Source organism: Xyrauchen texanus, chromosome 37 (genome assembly GCF_025860055.1).
Source record: "Xyrauchen texanus isolate HMW12.3.18 chromosome 37, RBS_HiC_50CHRs, whole genome shotgun sequence".
Classification (NCBI taxonomy): Eukaryota; Metazoa; Chordata; class Actinopteri; order Cypriniformes; family Catostomidae; genus Xyrauchen; species Xyrauchen texanus.
In genome coordinates this window covers 24,644,363-24,663,689 of record NC_068312.1, presented here as the reverse complement: position 1 = coordinate 24,663,689, position 19,327 = coordinate 24,644,363, and the positions used below count along the sequence as shown (strand labels likewise).

At 40.0% G+C, this 19,327-nt stretch overlaps 2 protein-coding genes across 3 annotated transcripts in view; both read right to left on the bottom strand.

Moving 5' to 3' along the window:
- Positions 1-775: 775 nt before the first annotated feature.
- LOC127630628 (actin nucleation-promoting factor WAS-like) lies at positions 776-17,912 on the bottom strand. Of its 2 annotated transcripts, none has more exons than XM_052108255.1 (12): positions 17,799-17,912; positions 13,438-13,578; positions 7,950-8,036; positions 6,873-6,969; positions 6,745-6,771; positions 6,608-6,643; positions 6,292-6,484; positions 6,155-6,197; positions 5,487-5,640; positions 4,680-5,116; positions 3,832-3,943; positions 776-1,629 (listed from the first exon to the last, which is right to left on the bottom strand). In XM_052108255.1, exons 2-12 carry the CDS (start codon positions 13,573-13,575, stop codon positions 1,574-1,576), a joined length of 1,380 nt encoding a protein of 459 aa, XP_051964215.1. In that variant the 5' UTR covers positions 13,576-13,578; positions 17,799-17,912; the 3' UTR covers positions 776-1,573. The 2 variants fall into 2 exon arrangements, with proteins under 2 accessions (XP_051964215.1, XP_051964214.1); XM_052108254.1 differs by lacking the exon at positions 17,799-17,912 and adding an exon at positions 14,241-14,562 and having other exon boundaries at positions 777-1,629.
- Positions 17,772-19,327, bottom strand: part of LOC127630629 (sodium-coupled neutral amino acid transporter 3-like) — a 38,800-nt gene continuing 37,244 nt past the window's right edge. Inside the window, exon 16 of the mRNA XM_052108256.1 lies at positions 17,772-17,920. Coding sequence (XP_051964216.1) covers positions 17,816-17,920 — 105 coding nt within the window. The 3' untranslated portion in view covers positions 17,772-17,815. The remainder of the gene's footprint in view (positions 17,921-19,327) is intronic.

Below are 19,327 nucleotides of genomic sequence, written 5' to 3'. Positions count from 1 at the left end.
ACATCTACAGCATTGGTCCTCAACCCTGTTCCTGGAGGTCCCCCAACACTGCACATTTTGTATATCTCCCTTTTCTGACACACCTAATTCTGGTCTTGGGAGTCTCCGCTAAGGAACTGATGAGTTGAATCAGGAGTGTTTGATTGAGGAGATATTGGAGGGCCTCCAGGATCAGGGTTGAGGACCACTGATCTACAGTACATTTTACATACAGCTTCAAGAATTATGCATCAGGGACTAAAAACAAAATGTTTTTCGAGTGTTCCGATGCCTCCTTTCCAATTGCTAACCAGTTTGAATGAAATAAAATGATGGTTAATAACATTCTTTTTAAAATCAAAACAAGGAAACAAGGTCAAAATAAGAGAACTCATAATAAGTATAGAAATATATATATAAAATAATGTCTTTTCAATAAATGTATTATTAATACTAAAAGTATACCCAAAAATATTTCATATACAGTATACATCTGGCCATCTAAAATCAATTAATATTGAAAATATCTCTCTCTCTCTCCTGCATGCATGCACAAAGTACGTGTACACGTTTGGATTTAAACCTAATATTTTGTGGGGCAGATTTTTAAATTAATTTATAATGGTTCATTTCTTTTATTCTCAGTCAGAACCTGGCAGCATCAAATCTATATTAATCATATCTAACAATAATTGGAAGACTTGGAAACAACTAATAAATTTACTTTTTACCTCAATATTTTTCCATGCATCTGAATTAATCATTCATGTATATTTATTAATTTTATATAGTGGCCAATCCTTCAGATTCAAAGCACATGATTATCATGTTCAACAAAAGAATGAGAGCTTCAGAAAGTGGTGTAGATTCTGAAAATGTACTGTGAGAAACCATTTAGACTTTGATTTCAAAAATTTTCATTAAAAATGATTTGAACCAAATTAAACAGCATTTAAAAATGAAGTTTTTGCTCTGGAACAATTGAAAGTGCATTTGTTCCCATTTTAAGGTAAGTTCTGCAAATAAATGTGCTAGTGTTCTGTTTTTTAGTTCCTGGTTTGAAAGAAAAACATTAGTTATCATGTTAAGACTGAAAAGGGTAGTTACAAAATGGTTAAAAGTATTCCCACACAGAATGAATTGTCCATAAAACTGTGGCTGAGCTTTGCAGTAGAGTGTTTTTTCCTAAAATCTGATGCCACTCCTGGTTTGGCTCAGCTGATGTTCCTTCCTCCTCCTTAATGAACTCGCATTGAACTACTACTAAGATACTTTGAAGTGAAAACTATAGATAGACAGACCAAAGACCACAGAGTGAGACAACTTCCAATAGACTTGGATTATTTTCTTTAAGATGGAGTAGGATCACTGAACACCAATATTAGATGAACATATTGCTAAAACTATTTTGCTTTATTGAATTTCAGGAAGATCTGCAGATCAATCAGTGCAGTCTTAATCTTATGTTATATCAAGATCTCCTACCTAATGTTACAATGATTATTTCAGATGAAGCATTAACAGAAAAACTTTGTCAGCTCATGTTTGCTGATTTCGATGGCATATGCATGTAAATTAATGGCAGAAAGCAGCATTAGTCATCCCATTCATCATCATCCTCTTCATCACCTCCATCATCATCCTCATCTCCTAAACAAAGAAAACAAAAAAGAACATATGTATGCAGAGTCTATACTTGTATGCAGGAACTAAAAACGTTTCAAGGAACGAAAACTGAAAAAGAACAAAATATTTTTTTCAGAACGTAACCGAAAATCAGAACAAAGTGATTCAAATGTTCCAGTGTGAAAACTTTATTTTAAAATGCTGGTAAACAGTTATAATCGGTTAATTTCTTTCCGATAATTTTTTCAAGAAGCCAAAGGGTTTATTGCAGTACAAAAAATGTAACATGTGCTTTGATTCTGAAGGAAACTGCTGCGTAACACATTTCTTTGCCTAATTGCCCGTTGTGGATGTTGCATTCTGTGAATGAAGACCTTTTTAACAACAATGTATAATTACTACATATACACGCATGGCTAATCCAGATACAATGAATACATTATTAGAGATACAAAAGTATATTTCTCAGTTGTTTCCAAGTCTTCACTGAATTATTGTTAGATACATTATGATGCAATCATACAGATTTGATAATGTTGAGTTTTGAATGTGAAGCAGATCTGTAAATAAAATTATACTTATCTGTTAAAGGGATAGTTCACGCAAAAATTGAAAATTCTCTCATCATTTAATCCTAGATGTGTATGACTTTCTTTTTCTCAAGAACACATTTAAAGAAAATTTGAAAAATATCGTAGCCCAGTAGCACCTTAAAATGCAAGTGGATGGTGATTCTACTTTTGAAGCTCCAAAAATCACAGACAGTCAGCTTAAATGAATGTCTTCTTAAGCGATACGATCATGTTTTGTGTGGAAAAGATCCATATTTTTTTATTGTAAATCATCACTTCTGGTCAGCAGCGGTATACGCATGTGACGTAATCGCGTTGACATGTGAGAACTGAGGCACATGTGAAACACATGGAAGAGCAATGCTGTTTACAACTGAGTAGGAGGAACACTGTACAGTAGCTTGGATGGTTTTTGGTTTAGATCTGTATTTATCTGTTTCTTTACTCACAATGGTGCATTTGTGAGCTTATCATGGATGTCTCAACCGAAAGATGAACGTGAGATTACGTCAGTAACAAGAAGAAAGAAAGTAAAACACACCTTGGATATCATGAGGGTGAGTAAATAATGAGATAATTTTCATATTTGGGTGAACTATCCCTTTAATTAACTGTATGCTTGTTATGATTTCTATGCTGATAAATCCACCACGCACTAAAATTTGTATTGTTTATTTTCACTTATTTTGATGAGGCAAGTGGCTTATTTTAGGCTTGTTTTTCCAGACCAGGTTGCTTGTTTCTCTTGCAAGATCTGGCAACACTGCAATTGGTATTGCACCCACCCACTGCACAGAGTAATGTAATTTTAACGTTAATAACCATTTATATTTTGTTCTAACCAGTTACCATTTGGAAAGGAGGCTGGAACTTCTGACCGGATCGAAAAATTAAATGAAAAACATTTTGTTTTTAGTCCCTGATTGTATGACATTATCAATGTATGAACCTGTGAATCAAAGCTCAAAAATCCTCACATACTTATCATATAAAGGTATCTACTGTAAAGAGTTTGATAGTTTGCTTGTAGTGGACTTTGCCAGAGAGTATTTGTTTGGTTCTAATTCTTAATTCAAATGCTAAGAGGCTAAGGCTAAAACATGCACACTACCTAATAAAATTCAGGTGCTAAAGAAGAACTCCAAGGGATCACCAAATTATAGTAATAAAACACTATAAACGTACATTTTAAACTTTGAGTAATATTCTGCTTTATTGACTTATGTTTCATAAAGGGATAGTTCACCCAGAAATACAAATTCATTATTTACTCATTATCATATTGATCTAAACCTTTATAACTTTCTTCAGTGGAACACAAAAGAGATGTTAGACAGAATTTTAGTCAGTCAACATTCATATTTATTGTATTTAAAAAAAAAACTGAAATGCTATAAAAGTGAATGGTGGCTGAGGCTAACATCTCCTTTTGTGTTCCATGGAAGACAGAAAGTCAGAAATGTTTGGAACTACAAGAGTGAATGAGGACAGAATTGTCAATTGTCAGTGAACTATCCCTTTAAAGAGGTATGTCAGGTTTATATCATTTAAACTGCAGATTTAAATATTGTAACCTTGTTTTTAACCTTGTTAACATTCTTTATACATTCAAATACAATTGCTCTCTTATAAATGTATAGATATATAAAGTTACCTGAGGAATGGATGACTTTACTCCTTTTCTGCATCACATCCATCAGAGCTCCCACAATGCCTTCTGAGGACTGGTCTTGAGCTGGAGGATAAGAGTCCAGAGACTCAGTCACCTGAAATAAACACCAGATATTTGCTCATATAATGGTTATGCATAAACACAGAACAAAACACAGTAATGCTGTTACTCCATATAACAATGGAGCAGAATGCATGTATGCACCTGTTGTCTTAAAGCAATATTCTGGGCTTAATACAAGTTAAAATCAATCATCAGCTCAATTTGTGGCATCATGGTTATTGCAAAAAAAAAAAAAAAAGTACAAATAGCCGTTACAGTAAGGGAATTGCAAAGGACATTAATGCGGGCCAGTCCATAAATGTTAAAATATACATTGTACATGATAACGTGATTTAAGGGTGATATATTTGCTTACTAGCCTTATCTGTGTATAGTAAGTTTTTTCCAAATTTACAACTTCATTCCCATGACGACGCACCACTGGTAAACCCTGTAGGCAATTTTTGTCTCTTTAAAATCATTAAAGCACACTAAAACATGCCAGCGTGTATAATGTTTACGTGTTGGGGCTATACTTTTAAAACAGTGTGTACTTAAATGTTCATAGACTGGCCATTTCATTATAATTGTAAGTTTCTTACTGTAACTGTGACTTTTTTTAATATTAGCCAAGGGACGAGTTGAAAATATTTTCTGTGGTAATCAATATTATGCTACAAATGCTGTGAACTGAGCTTAACATGTACTGAACCTGAAAAATTCCTTTAATATTTGACCTACTGTTTGTAAGAATATGAATTGTGTACATATTTATGTGTGTCACATACAGTCTTTAGCGCACGTCCACGACGAATTTCCTCCAGTAAGGTTCCTCGTCCTCCTCCACTGGAGGTGGGAGGTGGAGCTGAGCTGCTAGGGCTACTGGGCAAGCTAGGGGCCGAAGAACAAGGAGGTGGAGGAGGAGGTGGGGGAGGAGGCGGAGGTGGTGGGCCTCCACCCATAGGAGGAGATGGCTTGTGACTGTGGCTGGGGGGTGGTGGAGGTGGGAGATTGGCTGGTAGAGGGGGCGGAGGCCCATGTCTGCCTCCAGGTGGCGCAGGTGGTGGCGGGACACGATGTGGAGCTGCAGGACTGCGTGAAGGTGGAGCAGGCCGTGCAGGTGGAGGAAGCCCACTTCGGGGTGGAGGAGGTGCGGGGGCAGAACGAGTACCTCCTGGGATAGGAGGCAAGTCAGAATGACCTCGAGAAGAAGTCGCTATTGCATCTGCAAGGGCAACAAATATCAGCAGAACATTAAAGCAATAGTTCAGTCAAAAATGATTATTCTGTTACTCGGAAAATTCACTCACTCAACCTAATTTTCCAAACCCCTATGAATTAATTTCTTTCATGGAACACAAAAGGGGATGTTAGGCAATGTTAACATCAGTCACCATTCACTGTCATTGTAAAGAAAAAAGATGCAATGAAAGTGGATGGTGACTGAGGCTAACATTCTTTGGAACCATTTGAGAGTGAGTAAATTATGACAGAATTGCCCATTTTTAATGTTCTATTCTTATCAAACAATATAAAATGTTATATTTAAAAGTTCAAACTGATCAGGTGTTTCTAGGGAGCTAAAATGAACTCACCCTGCTTCCTCATTTCCTCTTTTACTGCATCCAGGCCCCCAGATTGCTCGATGAAGTCATAGATGAGCTTAGATGTTTCTTTATCTGCCAGCTGGGCATCACTGATACCAGCAGAGCTGAACAGTTTCTTCAGGTCGGGGTCGAGATTGTTGGTCTAGATGGGCCAAAGTGAGTGTTAATTAATCTGCCTTTCAAAGCCTCACTCTTAAAGAAATAGCTCACCCAAAAAAGAAAACCGTTTCACCATTTACTCACCTTCATGTCGTTCCAATAGCGTATGACTTTCTTTCTTCCATGGAACCCAAAAGGAGATGTTAAGCAAAATGTTAGGAACCGACAGCGTCAGTGGCCATTCATTTTATGGAAAAAAGTTGGGTATCCTTTTGTGTTCCACGCAAAAGTAAAGTCATACAGGTCTGGAATGTCAAGGGGATGAATAAATGATTGCAGAATTTTCATTTTTGGGTAAACTATCCTTTTAAGAGCATCTTTTAATTTAATTTGTCTTTGTGTTGTTTGTGTCCTTTTTTCATAAATTTTTTTAATGTTGGTTGTCATTTTATTTTCCACTCTGGGAATAAAATAAGCCTCAAATAGTTTAGGTGACTACATTTTAAAGATTTTTGTTGTATGGATTGAGCAAAAAGGAGAAAAAAGTCATTTCTTACATCAAAACCAGAGTTTGGATCCCACCCGACATGAGTGACATGTCTAAAGAGGGAGGAGGGCAACAACAATATCAAGCAAATAGAACAAAAAGTGAATGTGAATGTCCAACATATGCTTATGGTAGGATTCAACATACTTAAATCCACTAGGAGCTCCAATATCTGCCTTAGTAAGCCTTGGGGCTTTCTTCTTTCCCTTTTTGTCCTTCTTGCCGAAGGAGAGTGAGGCTGGTGCAGGTGTGGGCACTGGGGGAGAGCGGTACCTTGAAGCCACAATATCTGGGTTCTGGATCTCCACTGTCGCTACTACATTTGGGTGTGAAACTGGACCTGGTCCAAAAGCAGTGATAGTCACTCATTATTAAACTACTTGAAATTCATTACACCATGTAATCACTGCATGATGACTTCTTGGACCAAATATATTAGATCCAGGGTTTAAAAATTACTCACCATTTGTTGGAGGAATTGGTTGCAGCACCTGTTTTTCTGTCATTCAAAACAAAACCAACCTTAAAATGCACACAATTCTTGTCAACTTTGAAATTGTCAGTTAGAATTGAACAATTCACACTTGTAGACATATCTACCTTCGGTCGGTGCTTGCTGTCTTTTATCTAAATAAAAAAAAAAACATAAGGAGCTGATAAAATACTAATTGCTTTAGGTGGAATGATACATATACAATATTCGATTTGTAAGAATGACAGAAACTGACCGTGGCGGTTGGTTCTTTGATTAATCTTCTCCTCAACAACATTTCTAAAAAAATCAGCTTCCATCTCACTGGCAAAGTTCAAACCTACTTGGCAGTCCTGAGACACAAGCAAAATAAATTTAAAATTTAGATTGAAATGCATCTGTCTGTGATGTAAAAACTCTTTTAACATCACTAATTATCCACAGGTTTAGCAGAACCATTGAGGCAATTTCAGATTTGCTAATTCTTCTATTCAATTTATATTCTGTGATTGCAGAGCAGTGTGGAAGCCCCAGCACAACAGAGCAGGAGGAAAGATATGGAGTTAAACACAATCACATCCAATATCTAAAGTAAACTAATAATTAACAATATAACAGCCAAATTAAAATCAGTTTATTTTATTTATATTACACTTTTCACACATATTTTGTACCAGAAACAGTTAAGCAGAGACAGGCCACTGTTATTAAAATGAATGGGATAATGTGGAATGCCCAATGGATGTAGAAGAGGAAGTACTGCCTTTCAGGTAAAAAAGCCAATCAGCTTTAATATAAAGACTTCACCTGCCAGTCAGCTCGATTGCATTTTTAGCAATCTAAGCTAAAGAAGCACAATTTATGATAGCATTATCAGATTTTTCTTCTGATTTAAAATATATTCTTTGATTGTAATCTTGTCCAACCATTTTGGAGATTTCATTCTTTCCCCATTTAAGTAGATAGGAGCTGTACTTTTATGCCACTTGTTTACATCGGTAATAGCTGCCCAGCCTGCCTGGGAGCATTCCAAAGATGGTTCACCTCCTTGGGTTGGCACTTATTTAAACAATTTTATACAATACACACATGCATGAATATAGAAATAAATGTTCAGTATTAACATAATTCTAATTTGTTGTTTAATTCAATTAATTATTCAATTTATTTTATTAATTCATTAATAATTTATTAATTCAATTAATTAAACATAAGGAGACATTTCTGATGATCTCAGAATGGCTTAAAAAGCAATTAGGTATTAAGATTGTGTCTGACTGTATGTAGTGGAGATCTGGTTGAATTTAAGATTGGTAAAAGCATCTGTACCCACATCAGCTGCGAAACTGTGGAAGAACTTCACAGGACAGGAATATGTCATCTGAGTGTACAGCTCCTGCTCCCAAATAATTTTACCCTCCTGCAACACCCAAACACACAAACACTGATCAAAATCTTATAGGTGCTAACTGTAAAACTAAGTTGAATCTATGTGACTCAGAGCTCAAAGCAGAAGTGTATCTTTATTTAATCTTAGTTTGTTTGGTCTCAGGTCTTCTGCGGTCAAGTTAACAGAATCTGTATAACTTCAGAAAACTACATTTAAATCTGTTTATTATCCTGAACTACTATAGGATTTGAGAAATGCACAGAGATTCTGAATCTGCTGAGTATTCTCAATTTGAGGTGGTAACAGATTACATGTAACCTGAATTATGTAATCACATCACAAAAAATCAAGTACTTGTAATTAGATTACATTACACTTTGAATTGTGTGTAATCAGATTACAGTTGCAGTTATTTTTTATGGATTACATCATAACATATCGATTATATTACCTATCAGATTTCTTTCCCTTAAATAAATTCTGAAGGGGGTGGGGGTTAATTTCATGTTTACTAATGTTTAACATAAGAAGTGTGTGTAAATTGGTACTTAAAGGAATATTCCTGGATTAATTAACGTTAAGCTCTATCGACAGCGTTTGTGGAAAAATGTTGATTAACAAAAAATATATATATATTTTTGCCTCCTTTAAAAAAGCAAAAATCAAGGTTACAGTGAGGCACTACAGTGGAAATTGGGGCCAATTTTACGGTAGTATTATAAAAGCACACATTAATTCTTCCTTTAAAACTCATGTATTATTTGAGCTTTAAATTGATTTAAATTGTAATTTTGACAGTCATTCTAGGGTTTTAGGCTTTATGGACATTGCATCGTCATTGCAATGAAGTTGTAAAATTGGCTGTAACTTTTCACAGAAAAGGTTAGTAAGCGATTGTGTCATAATAAAATCATGTTTACAAATATATTGCTTATATCGTCTAGGTTACGTATTTAACCTCTGTTCCCTGATGGAGGGAAAGAGACATTGTGTCGGAGAAGCGACAATAGGGTCTCTCTTGAGTGCCGAATATGCCTCTGAACTATGAAAAAAGGCCAATGAGAAGTTGGCAGACAGTATTTGCCTACCCTGCCCCCAGACATATGGGTATAAAGGCGAGGAAATACTATGAGTTCATTCAGGATTTTTCTGAGGAGCCGGAAATGGTCCGGTCCCTATAGTGACTTGGCTCAGCAACGTGGCCGAGAGGACACAACGTCTCGTTCCCTCCATCAGGGAACGGAGGTTACATACGTAACCTAGACTTTCCCTGTCTGTCGCTCTCTCGACGTTGTGTCGGAGAAGCAACACTAGGGGTCCAATTTAAATCACGCCATGCGCTGAGCAGTTTTCTGCTCACACAGGAGCGGCAGGTATTTCACGTGCACAGGCGACCAGCTGTGTCAGACTGCACGTACCCTTCCCCAATGCCCCAAAAATGTCATAAGAATCCTTCTGGTTACCCTAGACAGGGGAACAAGGCGACGCTTGCCAACCTGGGAACGGGCCGAGCCTGGCTGGGCCTCTTTTCTCTCTATGTTTCTCTGCATAGAGCAATAAACGTCCAGGGCCCTTACATGCATCGAGGGAAGGGGGTCTTACCCAGTTTCCTATTCTTTCAGGGGGAAAAGACCCTGCGGAGACCACACCTGCCAGGAAGGGGAGGTAAGAGTGGTGAATACATCACTTGGGTTTTTAGGCAACATGTGGAAAGTGGCACAGTGGTAGATCCAGCCTCAAGGAGGGGGGAGTTTCTACAACATGGTGACAGGAGGGCAGCTGGGACTGCCTAAGGGAGACACGGGTCCACTTTTGTAAGGGGACAATACCGCGGATAATACACACAGGGGGAGTCCGCGTAGGAGTCCTTGACCTGTGGAGCACCTATTCCAGTACAGGGTAGATTAAGTACCGTAGTGGACTGGGTCGGCGAGTTCCTCCGCTGAACTGCAGACCCAAAAGGGCTAGGGAGGACTCATCCAGGGATCCTAATGAGTGGGATCTCCTGGGAGAGAAAGCGCACAAGAGCTTGCTCTTGATCTGAAGCCCCAAGCGGCTGAGGTGCCTGAGCACCTGGTCTCTGTGAGCGCATAGTAACTCTCGTGAGTGGGCCAGAATGAGCCAGTCGTCGAGGTAATTGAGTATGCGGATGCCGGCTCCTCGGAGTTGGGCAAGAGCTGCCTCTGTGACTTTCGTGAAGATGCGAGGGGACAGAGACATGCCGAAGGGGAGGACTTTGTACTGATACACCTGGCCGTCAAATGCGAACAGTAGAAAGGGTCGGTGTCGAGGCAGAATTGAGACGTGGAAGTACGTGTCCTTCAGGTCTACCGCTGCGAACCAATCTAGATGCCGGACGCAAGTTAAGATGTGTTTTTGCGTGAGCATTTTGAACGGGAGTTTGAGCAAAGTCCGGTTGAAAACTCGCAAGTCCAATATTGGTCGTAATCCGCCAACTTTCTTGGGTACAATGAAGTAAGGGCTGTAGAAACTCTTCTTCATTTCTGGTTTTGATTGACAGGCTCTATCGCGTCTTTGAGTAAAAGAGTAGTGATTTCCGCGCGCAGGGATTTGGCATGTTCGCCGTATACTGCAGTAAAGCAGACGCCTGCAAAGGGGGGAGGGGGCCTGGCAAACTGAATTGCGTAACTGAGTCGGATGGTCCGGGCCAGCCAGCGTGACGGATTGGGAAGTGAAAATAACGCATCCAATCTCCGTGCTAGGGGCACCAAAGGGACACGTATTTTTGACGTACCAGGTGGGGCTTACCTTGCACTTACCTTGCTCCACACACCCGGCAGGGGGTGGGTTAGCGACTGAGGAGGAGGTCCGGTGTAGGCGTCCTCTGAACTTGTCGGAACCGGCCGGCAGGGGAACAGTCGTGGGTCTGAAGGCGGGGGGGTCCATGTCCAGCATGCTGGGACTGTTGAGATCTGGTGCAGAGTGCCGTGAGAACGACATTTGCGGGCCAGGTGATCCAGAGACAAAGGAAATAGCTCTATTATTGAGAATTTGGGTACCGCAGCCCCGGTAGGGTGGGGCAAATGAAATGAATTCAAAAAAAGATTCTCATCCCGGCCCTCCACCGGGTGAAGGAGTGGCCTTACATCTTGCTCTCTGGGTAACATCTAACATCTTGGGCTCTAGGTCGAACATCTCAGGAGCGCCTGGGAGCCTTCAGGGTCCTCGAGGGAGTCCGTGAGATGGGGGGCATCTGCTTCCTGCGGGGCGTTTGACGCGTGGACTGAGAGCTAGCCCAGGTTGAGGCGGAACAGCCTGGTGTTTCTTCGCAGGGGGACGCCCTCGGCGAGTAGATGGGGCATGGCCTATGGCGCCAGACTTGCGGCAAGGCGGGATGTGAAAGATGGCCTCCGTGTGTTTCTTCACCACGGAGAACTGCTGGGCGAAGTCCTTGACGGTGTCGCTGAAGAGGCCGAACTGGGAGACTGGGGCGTCGAGAAAGCGAGTCTTGTCGGTCTCACGCATCTCAACCAAGTTTAGCCACAGATGACGTTACTGGACCACGAACGTGACCATCGCCTGCCCGAGTGACAGGTTGGTCGATGAGCGCAGTTCCTGCAGCACATCGGGATCAGGGCTACCCACGTGCAGTTCTTTGAGAGCCTTGGCCTGGTGGACTTGCAGGAGGGCCATAGCATGCAGGGCGGAAGCGGCATGTTCGGCGGCAATGTAGGCCTTCGAGGTCAGCGTGGATGTTGTCCTACAGGCCTTGAAATTGAGCACAGGGCGACCCCGCCAGGTGGTAGAGTTTCTGGGACACAGGTGGAGCGCAACAGCCCTATCCACTGGGGGAATCGCCGTGTACACATGGGCCGCTCCGCCGTCGAGGGTAGAGAGAGCGGATGAGCGAGTGGCTTTGTGACGAGTGGAGAGGGGTGCTCTCCATTATGACGTCAGCACATCATGCACCTCTGGGAAAAACGGGACCAGGGGGGGGCGTGGCTGTGAGTGGCACCCAGACCCCAGGAACCAGTTATCCAACCGCGATGGCTGTGGGGAGGACGGTGGGTTCCAGTCCAAGCCCACGCTGGCGGTGACCCGGGAAAGCATGTCGTCATCTGAGCGTCAGACTTAGCCTGGGCATGCTGGCCCGAGGCGCAGCCCAGGGGACTCATCTGCGTCAGATACTGCGCTCTCCGATGCAGTGGCAAGCTCATCCACCTCGAGCTCCAGAGGATAGGCAGGCTGGCTGTGAGGCGAGCCACTGTTGCCTCGAGCAGGGACGGGAGTCAACGAACGTGCTGGGGGGCTGGTGGTCCGAGAGGGCGTACCCGGCGGAGCTGCACCCGCTGCCATCCCCAGATCGCCTCCAGCGTCAGCGGCATCGTCCTCAATCCCGTGGGAAGATGGAGCGATGCGGGGGGTGGCTGGAGTGGCTTGCTTTCTATTGAACCACAACGCGGCCCTCGCAGTGAGAGCATGAACCATCCACAAACGCAGCCTCGGTGTGATCGTTGCCCAGACACACAAGACAACGCCTGTGGCCGTCTGAAGCGGAGGGAACTCTACTGCATCCAGGAACTACACAGGGGCGGATAGGCATCTTTAAAAAGAGGTGTCCTGAAAAGGACGTTCAACGCCGCTGAGTATTGCTCTTTTAGTGAAAATATCTCTTTTAAGAAAATTTTCTCTGCGCTGTCGAAGCGCACAGGGGCAAACTGCACTGCGTGCAAGGAAGGAGAAAGCCGCTGTCGATCCGACAGCATGCAGAGCGTCAAAGGAATACAGGAACAGGTGTGACTCGTAGCAAACAGCATGCACAACCATCGGCTCCGAAGAAAATTTCTGAATGAACTCCGGGGGCCTTTTCTCATAGTTCAGAGGCATATGTGGTGCTCAAGCAAGACCCCTAGTGTCGCTTCTCCAACACAACGTTGAGAGAGCGACAGACGGGGAACTTGTGGCTACGATTTTGAAAAATTTAGTATTTTAATTTTCAAAAATTGGCCCCATTCACTTCCATTGTACATGCCTCACTTTAAACTCGATTTTTGCTTTTTTTACAGTAAAGGATGAATGCGTCGAAATAAATTTTGAGGTAATCAACATTATGCCACAAATGTTATCGATTGAGCTTAACTTTTATTGAACCCAGAATATTCATTTAATATACAAAAAAAAAATATGTATTTCATCAAAACATGTTATAACAGTAATCCAATTAGATCAGGTAATCAAATTAGATTTCCTGAAAAGTGCAATAAAAAAACATTGCATTAGATATTACAAGTGTAATTGTGTCATTTGAAATCAGTACAGTAGCAGATTACACTGCAGAAGTAATCTACCCAACAGTTTATGTTTTACATTAGAATTCTCAAAGTGTACTTCTCCATAAAAAAATTTTTTTAAAAAAGTAGGCTTATAAAGGTGCTTTTAATAAGAAAAAAATTGAATCAGAATTTGAAACCTTGATATCAAACAGCCGGATGTAATATGAGCGGTTAGGATTGTCTTTAATAAAACACACGACTCCTGTATGTTGGAGACTCCATTGGGTCGGACTGTGAGGAAGAGCCATGCACAACTGAACTACTGCCGTGGCCATGGTCTGCACACACACACACACACACACACACAACAGACAAACACAAAAGTAACAATAATAAAACAGGGTAATCAGTGTGAAGTACAATGAGTGCAAACAGAGATATCGTCATCCTCTATAACAACAGGAAGTGGCCTCAAGCAACATTTCCTGCTACTCTCCAGTCAAATTTTGCTGTCACATATGTCATTCATCATTGGAAACAGGACAACAATCTTGTAAAAAAAAAACACACATTATCTGAAGATCAGTCAAAATTTTACTAATGACACTAGAGGTTTTCCTCTCAAAAATTGAAGAACTGCAAACAAAATTGAATCACACTATATTGAATAGTTTAGCTCTCAGAACTGAAATCTGTCACAGGTGAGTTGTTTTGTACACAATCTGTCCATCTTGTTCAATGTGCAGAAAGAGTATGAAAGAAACCGCAAATCTTCTGAAGCCACAGAGAATGATGTATAAATGCACTATTCCGAGTGTTACTTTGACCTTTGAGTCAAAAGAGAGTAGCAGCCCTCATCTCTTTGGTCTGTGTTGTATTCACTGCATATGCTTTAACAGTTTGCACTTTTACAGAGTGACGTACATCCCAATACGTCTTCTATCAAAATGACAAAATGCTAATCTTTGATTGGTTTTCCAATGAAATTTTCTTGACTCACCACACATCTTCTTCCCACCAAATCTATCAGGCGTTCATTCTCCTGGCTACCGAGGAGAGAACTGAGCACATTCTCCTGGCCCTTGGTTTTTCCTTTGCTCATCTCTCCTGTATGATATGGATACCCAGATCCTGGGACTCCACACTAGGGCCCCTGCTCTGCTCACAGTGTCCACAGCACCTTTAATAAGCCTTTTTGAGACAGGCGAATGCTCAAAGGATATGGAGCTTCCGTGTTCTGTGATCTGATGTCAACGTAGCACAGCAAAAGAGAACAGGAAGAACAAAAACCACTGCAGATCTGCTCTCTGACTGCTGTGGACAGGCACGTGTTTCTTAGTTTAAATGAAGGAGGGGCGTCTTGGGGGTTTGCTGAATCTTTAAGTTGGTAATTGCTAAGATGGACTGTTTTTAGGGTGATTATGTGGAGCATTACAAAAAAATTTGAGGTTCTATTTCAAGGGTCCATTACTGTGAAGCTTTCTCATGCAATGACTACAAAACACATACTATATATATATATATATATATAAGTAATTATGTTAAAGGAATATAATAACCTGCTATTAATTAAAGAATATATTATAATAAAATGTAACAAATATTGCATATTTGCAATTTATTTAAAATATGCAGTATAATCATGTACTGTAGGCGATCCATTTTATCCAAGCAAGTCTAGCCCAAGTACTCTTAATATGTTTCTATTATATTATATTATATACAACATTATATTATTTACAATATTTTGACATAATACAAAAAAATGGACAAATAACAGTATGAAATGTTGTGTGTAAATAATTGTTTTTTTCATTTTTATCTGACTGACACAGTTGTTTTTATTTATTATACTGACACAGTGAAGTTTCTTGTACATTTAATAATTACAAATTATATTGTACTAAAAGTCTAATCAATGGGAATAGACAAATAAACAGGAACATAATGCATGTTTTTAATACTGACTGTACAATCTTTATTGAAAACAGCAAGTATGACAAAAGTCAAAGGCCAGTTCAGTAAACCATGTCTACAAAAGTAAAAGCACATGTAAAAGCAGTAAAAAAAAAAAAAATTCAACTGACAATGCTCTTTAGTGTGTTGTGTTTCACACTGGAACTGCAAGTCTTTTTAACTTGCCACCATATATATATATATATATATATATATATATATATATATATATATATATATATATATATATATATATATATATATATATATAACTAACCAGCACAGAGTTATTGCTAATCTGTGTAATAAATCACAAATCTAAATAAATAGGCATTGTAGGATACTGGGAACTTGGCGAGGAGAGGGATTACCATAATTTTTTGGTATTAGCAAAGGCCTGAGCTGCACGCAGTGAGTATATGAGCCCTGAAGTCACTTGCAAAAGCATTGCACTGTTTCACAGTCTACAGAAGACCAAGAGGAAAAGCGGTCAAAAGTCTTGTTAAAAGTCTTGGTAAATCATGTTGGCACCATTGCATAAATCAAAGCTATATAGCTATATATATATATAAAATAACAGTTATTAAAAAATACAGACTTTTCATATTTAGTTTTTCTTCCAATTAATGTTTTTGCTTTATTCCCAGTATAGTATTTTTAAGCCCTATATAAACACTTTGTGGCACTGTATATAGAAGTAAATCCTCATGCCAAATAAAACCTAGTAAAACCAGAAGAGTCACTGAATTCACAGGTTAGATTTTGCTTGCATTGGATACCTGTGCAAATCACAGTATTGTAACTAAGCACCTCATCAAATGGAGCTTGAAGATATCCATCTGTTCCCTAACTAAAACAAAAGATGATATTCTACCCCACTAGATCATAAAATATTGCAACTGTACGTACCTCACATTTGTCTAACAAAAGAAATGCTATCCTGCAGAAAACAAATAAAGCTGATTGTCTGTTTAACAGTTGTAGTGCATATTATATCACACAATATTTCAGGGACAAAGTTATATACACTGGCGGCCAAAAGTTGGAATAATGTACAGATTTTGTTATTTTGGAAGGAAATTGGTCATTTAATTCACCAAAGTGGCCTTCAGCTGATCACAAAGTCACAAAACAGCACCATCACAATTTGGAAAAAAGATCATTTTTGATCAAATCTAGACAGGCCTCATTACCAGCATCATTGTTTTGAGGAATTAAGGCTATGAAATGCTTGAAATTGCCAAAAAAGATTTCATACAAAAGGTGGACACTACAGTCTTCAAAGACAAAGGACAACTGACTCTAACAAGAACAGCAAGAGATGTGGAAGGCCAGATGTACAACTAAAGAAGAGGATAAGTACATCAGAGTCTAGTTTGAAAAATAGACGACTCACATGTCCTCAGCTGACAGCTTCATTGAGTTATACCTGCTCAACACCAGTTGCATGTACAACAGTAAAGAGAAGACTCAGGGGTCTTGGCCTTATGGGAAGAATTGCAAAGAAAAAGCCACTTTTGAAACAGAACAAAAAACAAAAAGAAAAGGTTAGTGGGCGAAGAAACACATTATTGGATCTTAACCCCACTGAGTTTTGTGGGATCAGCTAGACTTTAAGGTACGAGAAAAGTGCCCAAAAAGACAGCCACAACTATGGAAAGTGCTACAGGAAGCGTGGGGTGAAATGTCACCCGAGTGTCTGGACAAACTGACAGCTAGAATGCCAAGGATCTGCAAAGCTGTCATTGCTGCATGTGGATGATTTTATTATGAGAACTCTTTGAAGTAGTTTAAGAAGTTATGATTGTCCTGACTATACATTGTGATCGGTTAAATGCCACTTTGGTGAATAAAAGTATCAATTTCTTTCCATAAGAGCAAAATCTGTACATTATTCCAAACTTTTGGCCGCCAGTATATCTGCTGTATATATATATATATATATATACACAGTATGTAGTTTCAGTTTAGGTCTGCAGCCTTTATCAAAGCCATTCTGAGATTATGGATGTTTTTGATTTCTGGTCATCATTGACTGTTTTTTGTTTTTTTAACAAATCTTATTGTAGTGTAATGGATCAACATTTTTAGACGGATAATAAATTGTTCTCTATTTCCCTAGCATTGCACTCTGGGACTATGTCCTGAACTTAACTGGGACAAAAGACAAAAGTAAGTGTTTTGGCCTCTGCAGGAGAATGAAACATCTCCAGTCATTAATTTTTTTGGCTTCAGCTGTACCTTATGGCTGTTGTTCAAATTTTATCCTTCTTTGCACAACTTTAAAGCTTTTTTGGGGCTTCCGTCAACAAAACCAACATAATTTATTGTTACGGAGCATTTAAAGGGAAATTACTGTTTTCTTGATCACAGGATCACACTACTGCCTCAAAGGGCATGACATTTCTGTGTCCCCCAGAAATCATCCACCATGAAACATTATAGGATTGATTCACATTTAATTTTAAAGATGGCAGGACATCAGTCCTTTCCTAACTCAGTGGGACAACAGATCTGAGGTGAGATTGGTCCAGCAGCCTTTAAGTAATGTTTGGCTTTCTCTCAGGTGGTGTTTCTCTCAACAGGCTGTTTGGACCCTTACTGTTTTTTGGGTGAAAATTAGTGACCTCCCCCACTTCGGTTCTCCCCGTAGATCCAATCCAGTGAGATGAACGTTAAGCTCATGCCCATAAAGATGAAGCCCAGAGCAGTGAAGCAAGCAGCCTGTAGCACAAGAAAACAAAGTGCTTTAGAGTAAAATCATGATTTTGGTGAAAAGATTAACATGACCACCTTAAAGGGATGTGTTATCATTTACATACCCTCATGTCACTTCAAACCTATATGACTTTCTATCTTCTATGGAACACAAAAGGAAATATTTCATTGTCGCATTAAATTTCAGTCTATTCATTACATTCAGTGATTCAGCAGAAGACTTGGAATATACTGTCATGTCGATATATATGTGTCATGTCAACTACTTTTACTGTGGTTCATGTTTTTGCTTGAAATGTCACAGCCCAAAGTCAATATTCACTTTCATTGTAAGACTAAAAAAATAAAATGTGAATTTTTTTTTTTTCTTTTGTGTTCTAAAGAGGAAACTCATACAGGTTTAAAACGACATTAGGGTGAGTAAATAATTAAAGAATTTTCATTTTTGTGTGATCTATTACCTTACTATATACAGTGCATTCATAAAGTATTCAGACCCCTTAATTTCTTCACATTTTGTTATGTTATGCCTAATGCTAAAATACTTTCAATTATTTATTTTTTTCACATAAATCTCCACTCCATACCCCATAATTACAAAGCAAAAACCAGATTTTTGATAACTTTTTTTAATAACAAATTTATTAAAAAGAAAAAACTAAAATATTTATATAAGTATTGTGGCAGAACGACCGCAGAGTCATCTTTAAAACGCAGAGTGTACCTGTTCTCGAGGAGCCAGCTTCAAATCTCAATGCGTGCACACACTGGCATACTCACACGACCAGGACCAGAGCGGGACAAATTAGATACGTCTCCAGACCCGCTCCTTGGACCCCGGGCGCTAGTTAGATGTGTCGCTGGGGGAGAACAGTGCACGTCGCGGCCGACGGGCTAGAGGACGGGCTGCTTTCCCCTCTCACCTGCCGTGGGCCAGGGAAGACAAGTCGCCATGGACGCCGCCGCCCAACATGCCGCAGACAGAGAAGGGGAGTGCATGTGGCCGTCGGACCCCACTCATGTCTGGGTTTGGGTATTTTCTGCCATTCTTCTCTGCAGATCCTCTCAAACTCTGTTAAGTTGGATGGGGGCCATCGGTGGACAGCCATTTTCAGGTCTTTCCAGAGATGTTCGATTGGGTTCAAGTCTGGACTCTGGCTGGGCCACTCAAGGACATTCACAGAGTTGTACCTAAGCCACTCTTGTGTTGTCTTGGCTGTGTGCTTAGGGTCATTGTCCTGTTGAAGATGAACCTTCAGCACAGTCTGAGGTCCTGAGCACGTTGGACCAGGTTTTCATTAAGGATATCTCTGTATTTTGCTGCATTCAGTTCTGCATTCCTTCAACCCTGACAATTACCCCAGTCCCTGCCGCTGAAAAACACCCCCACAGCAAACGCTACCACCACCATGC

Coding starts and splice junctions, on each gene's coding strand:
- LOC127630628 (XM_052108254.1), bottom strand. CDS start 14,342: ATGAGCAAAGGAAAAACCAAGGGCCAGGAGAATGTGCTCAGTTCTCTC. Junction 13,579..14,240: donor TGGTGGGAAGAAGATGTGTG/GTGAGTCAAGAA, acceptor GTGTGTGTGCAG/ACCATGGCCACGGCAGTAGT. Junction 8,037..13,437: donor TCCGGCTGTTTGATATCAAG/GTTTCAAATTCT, acceptor TGGGTGTTGCAG/GAGGGTAAAATTATTTGGGA.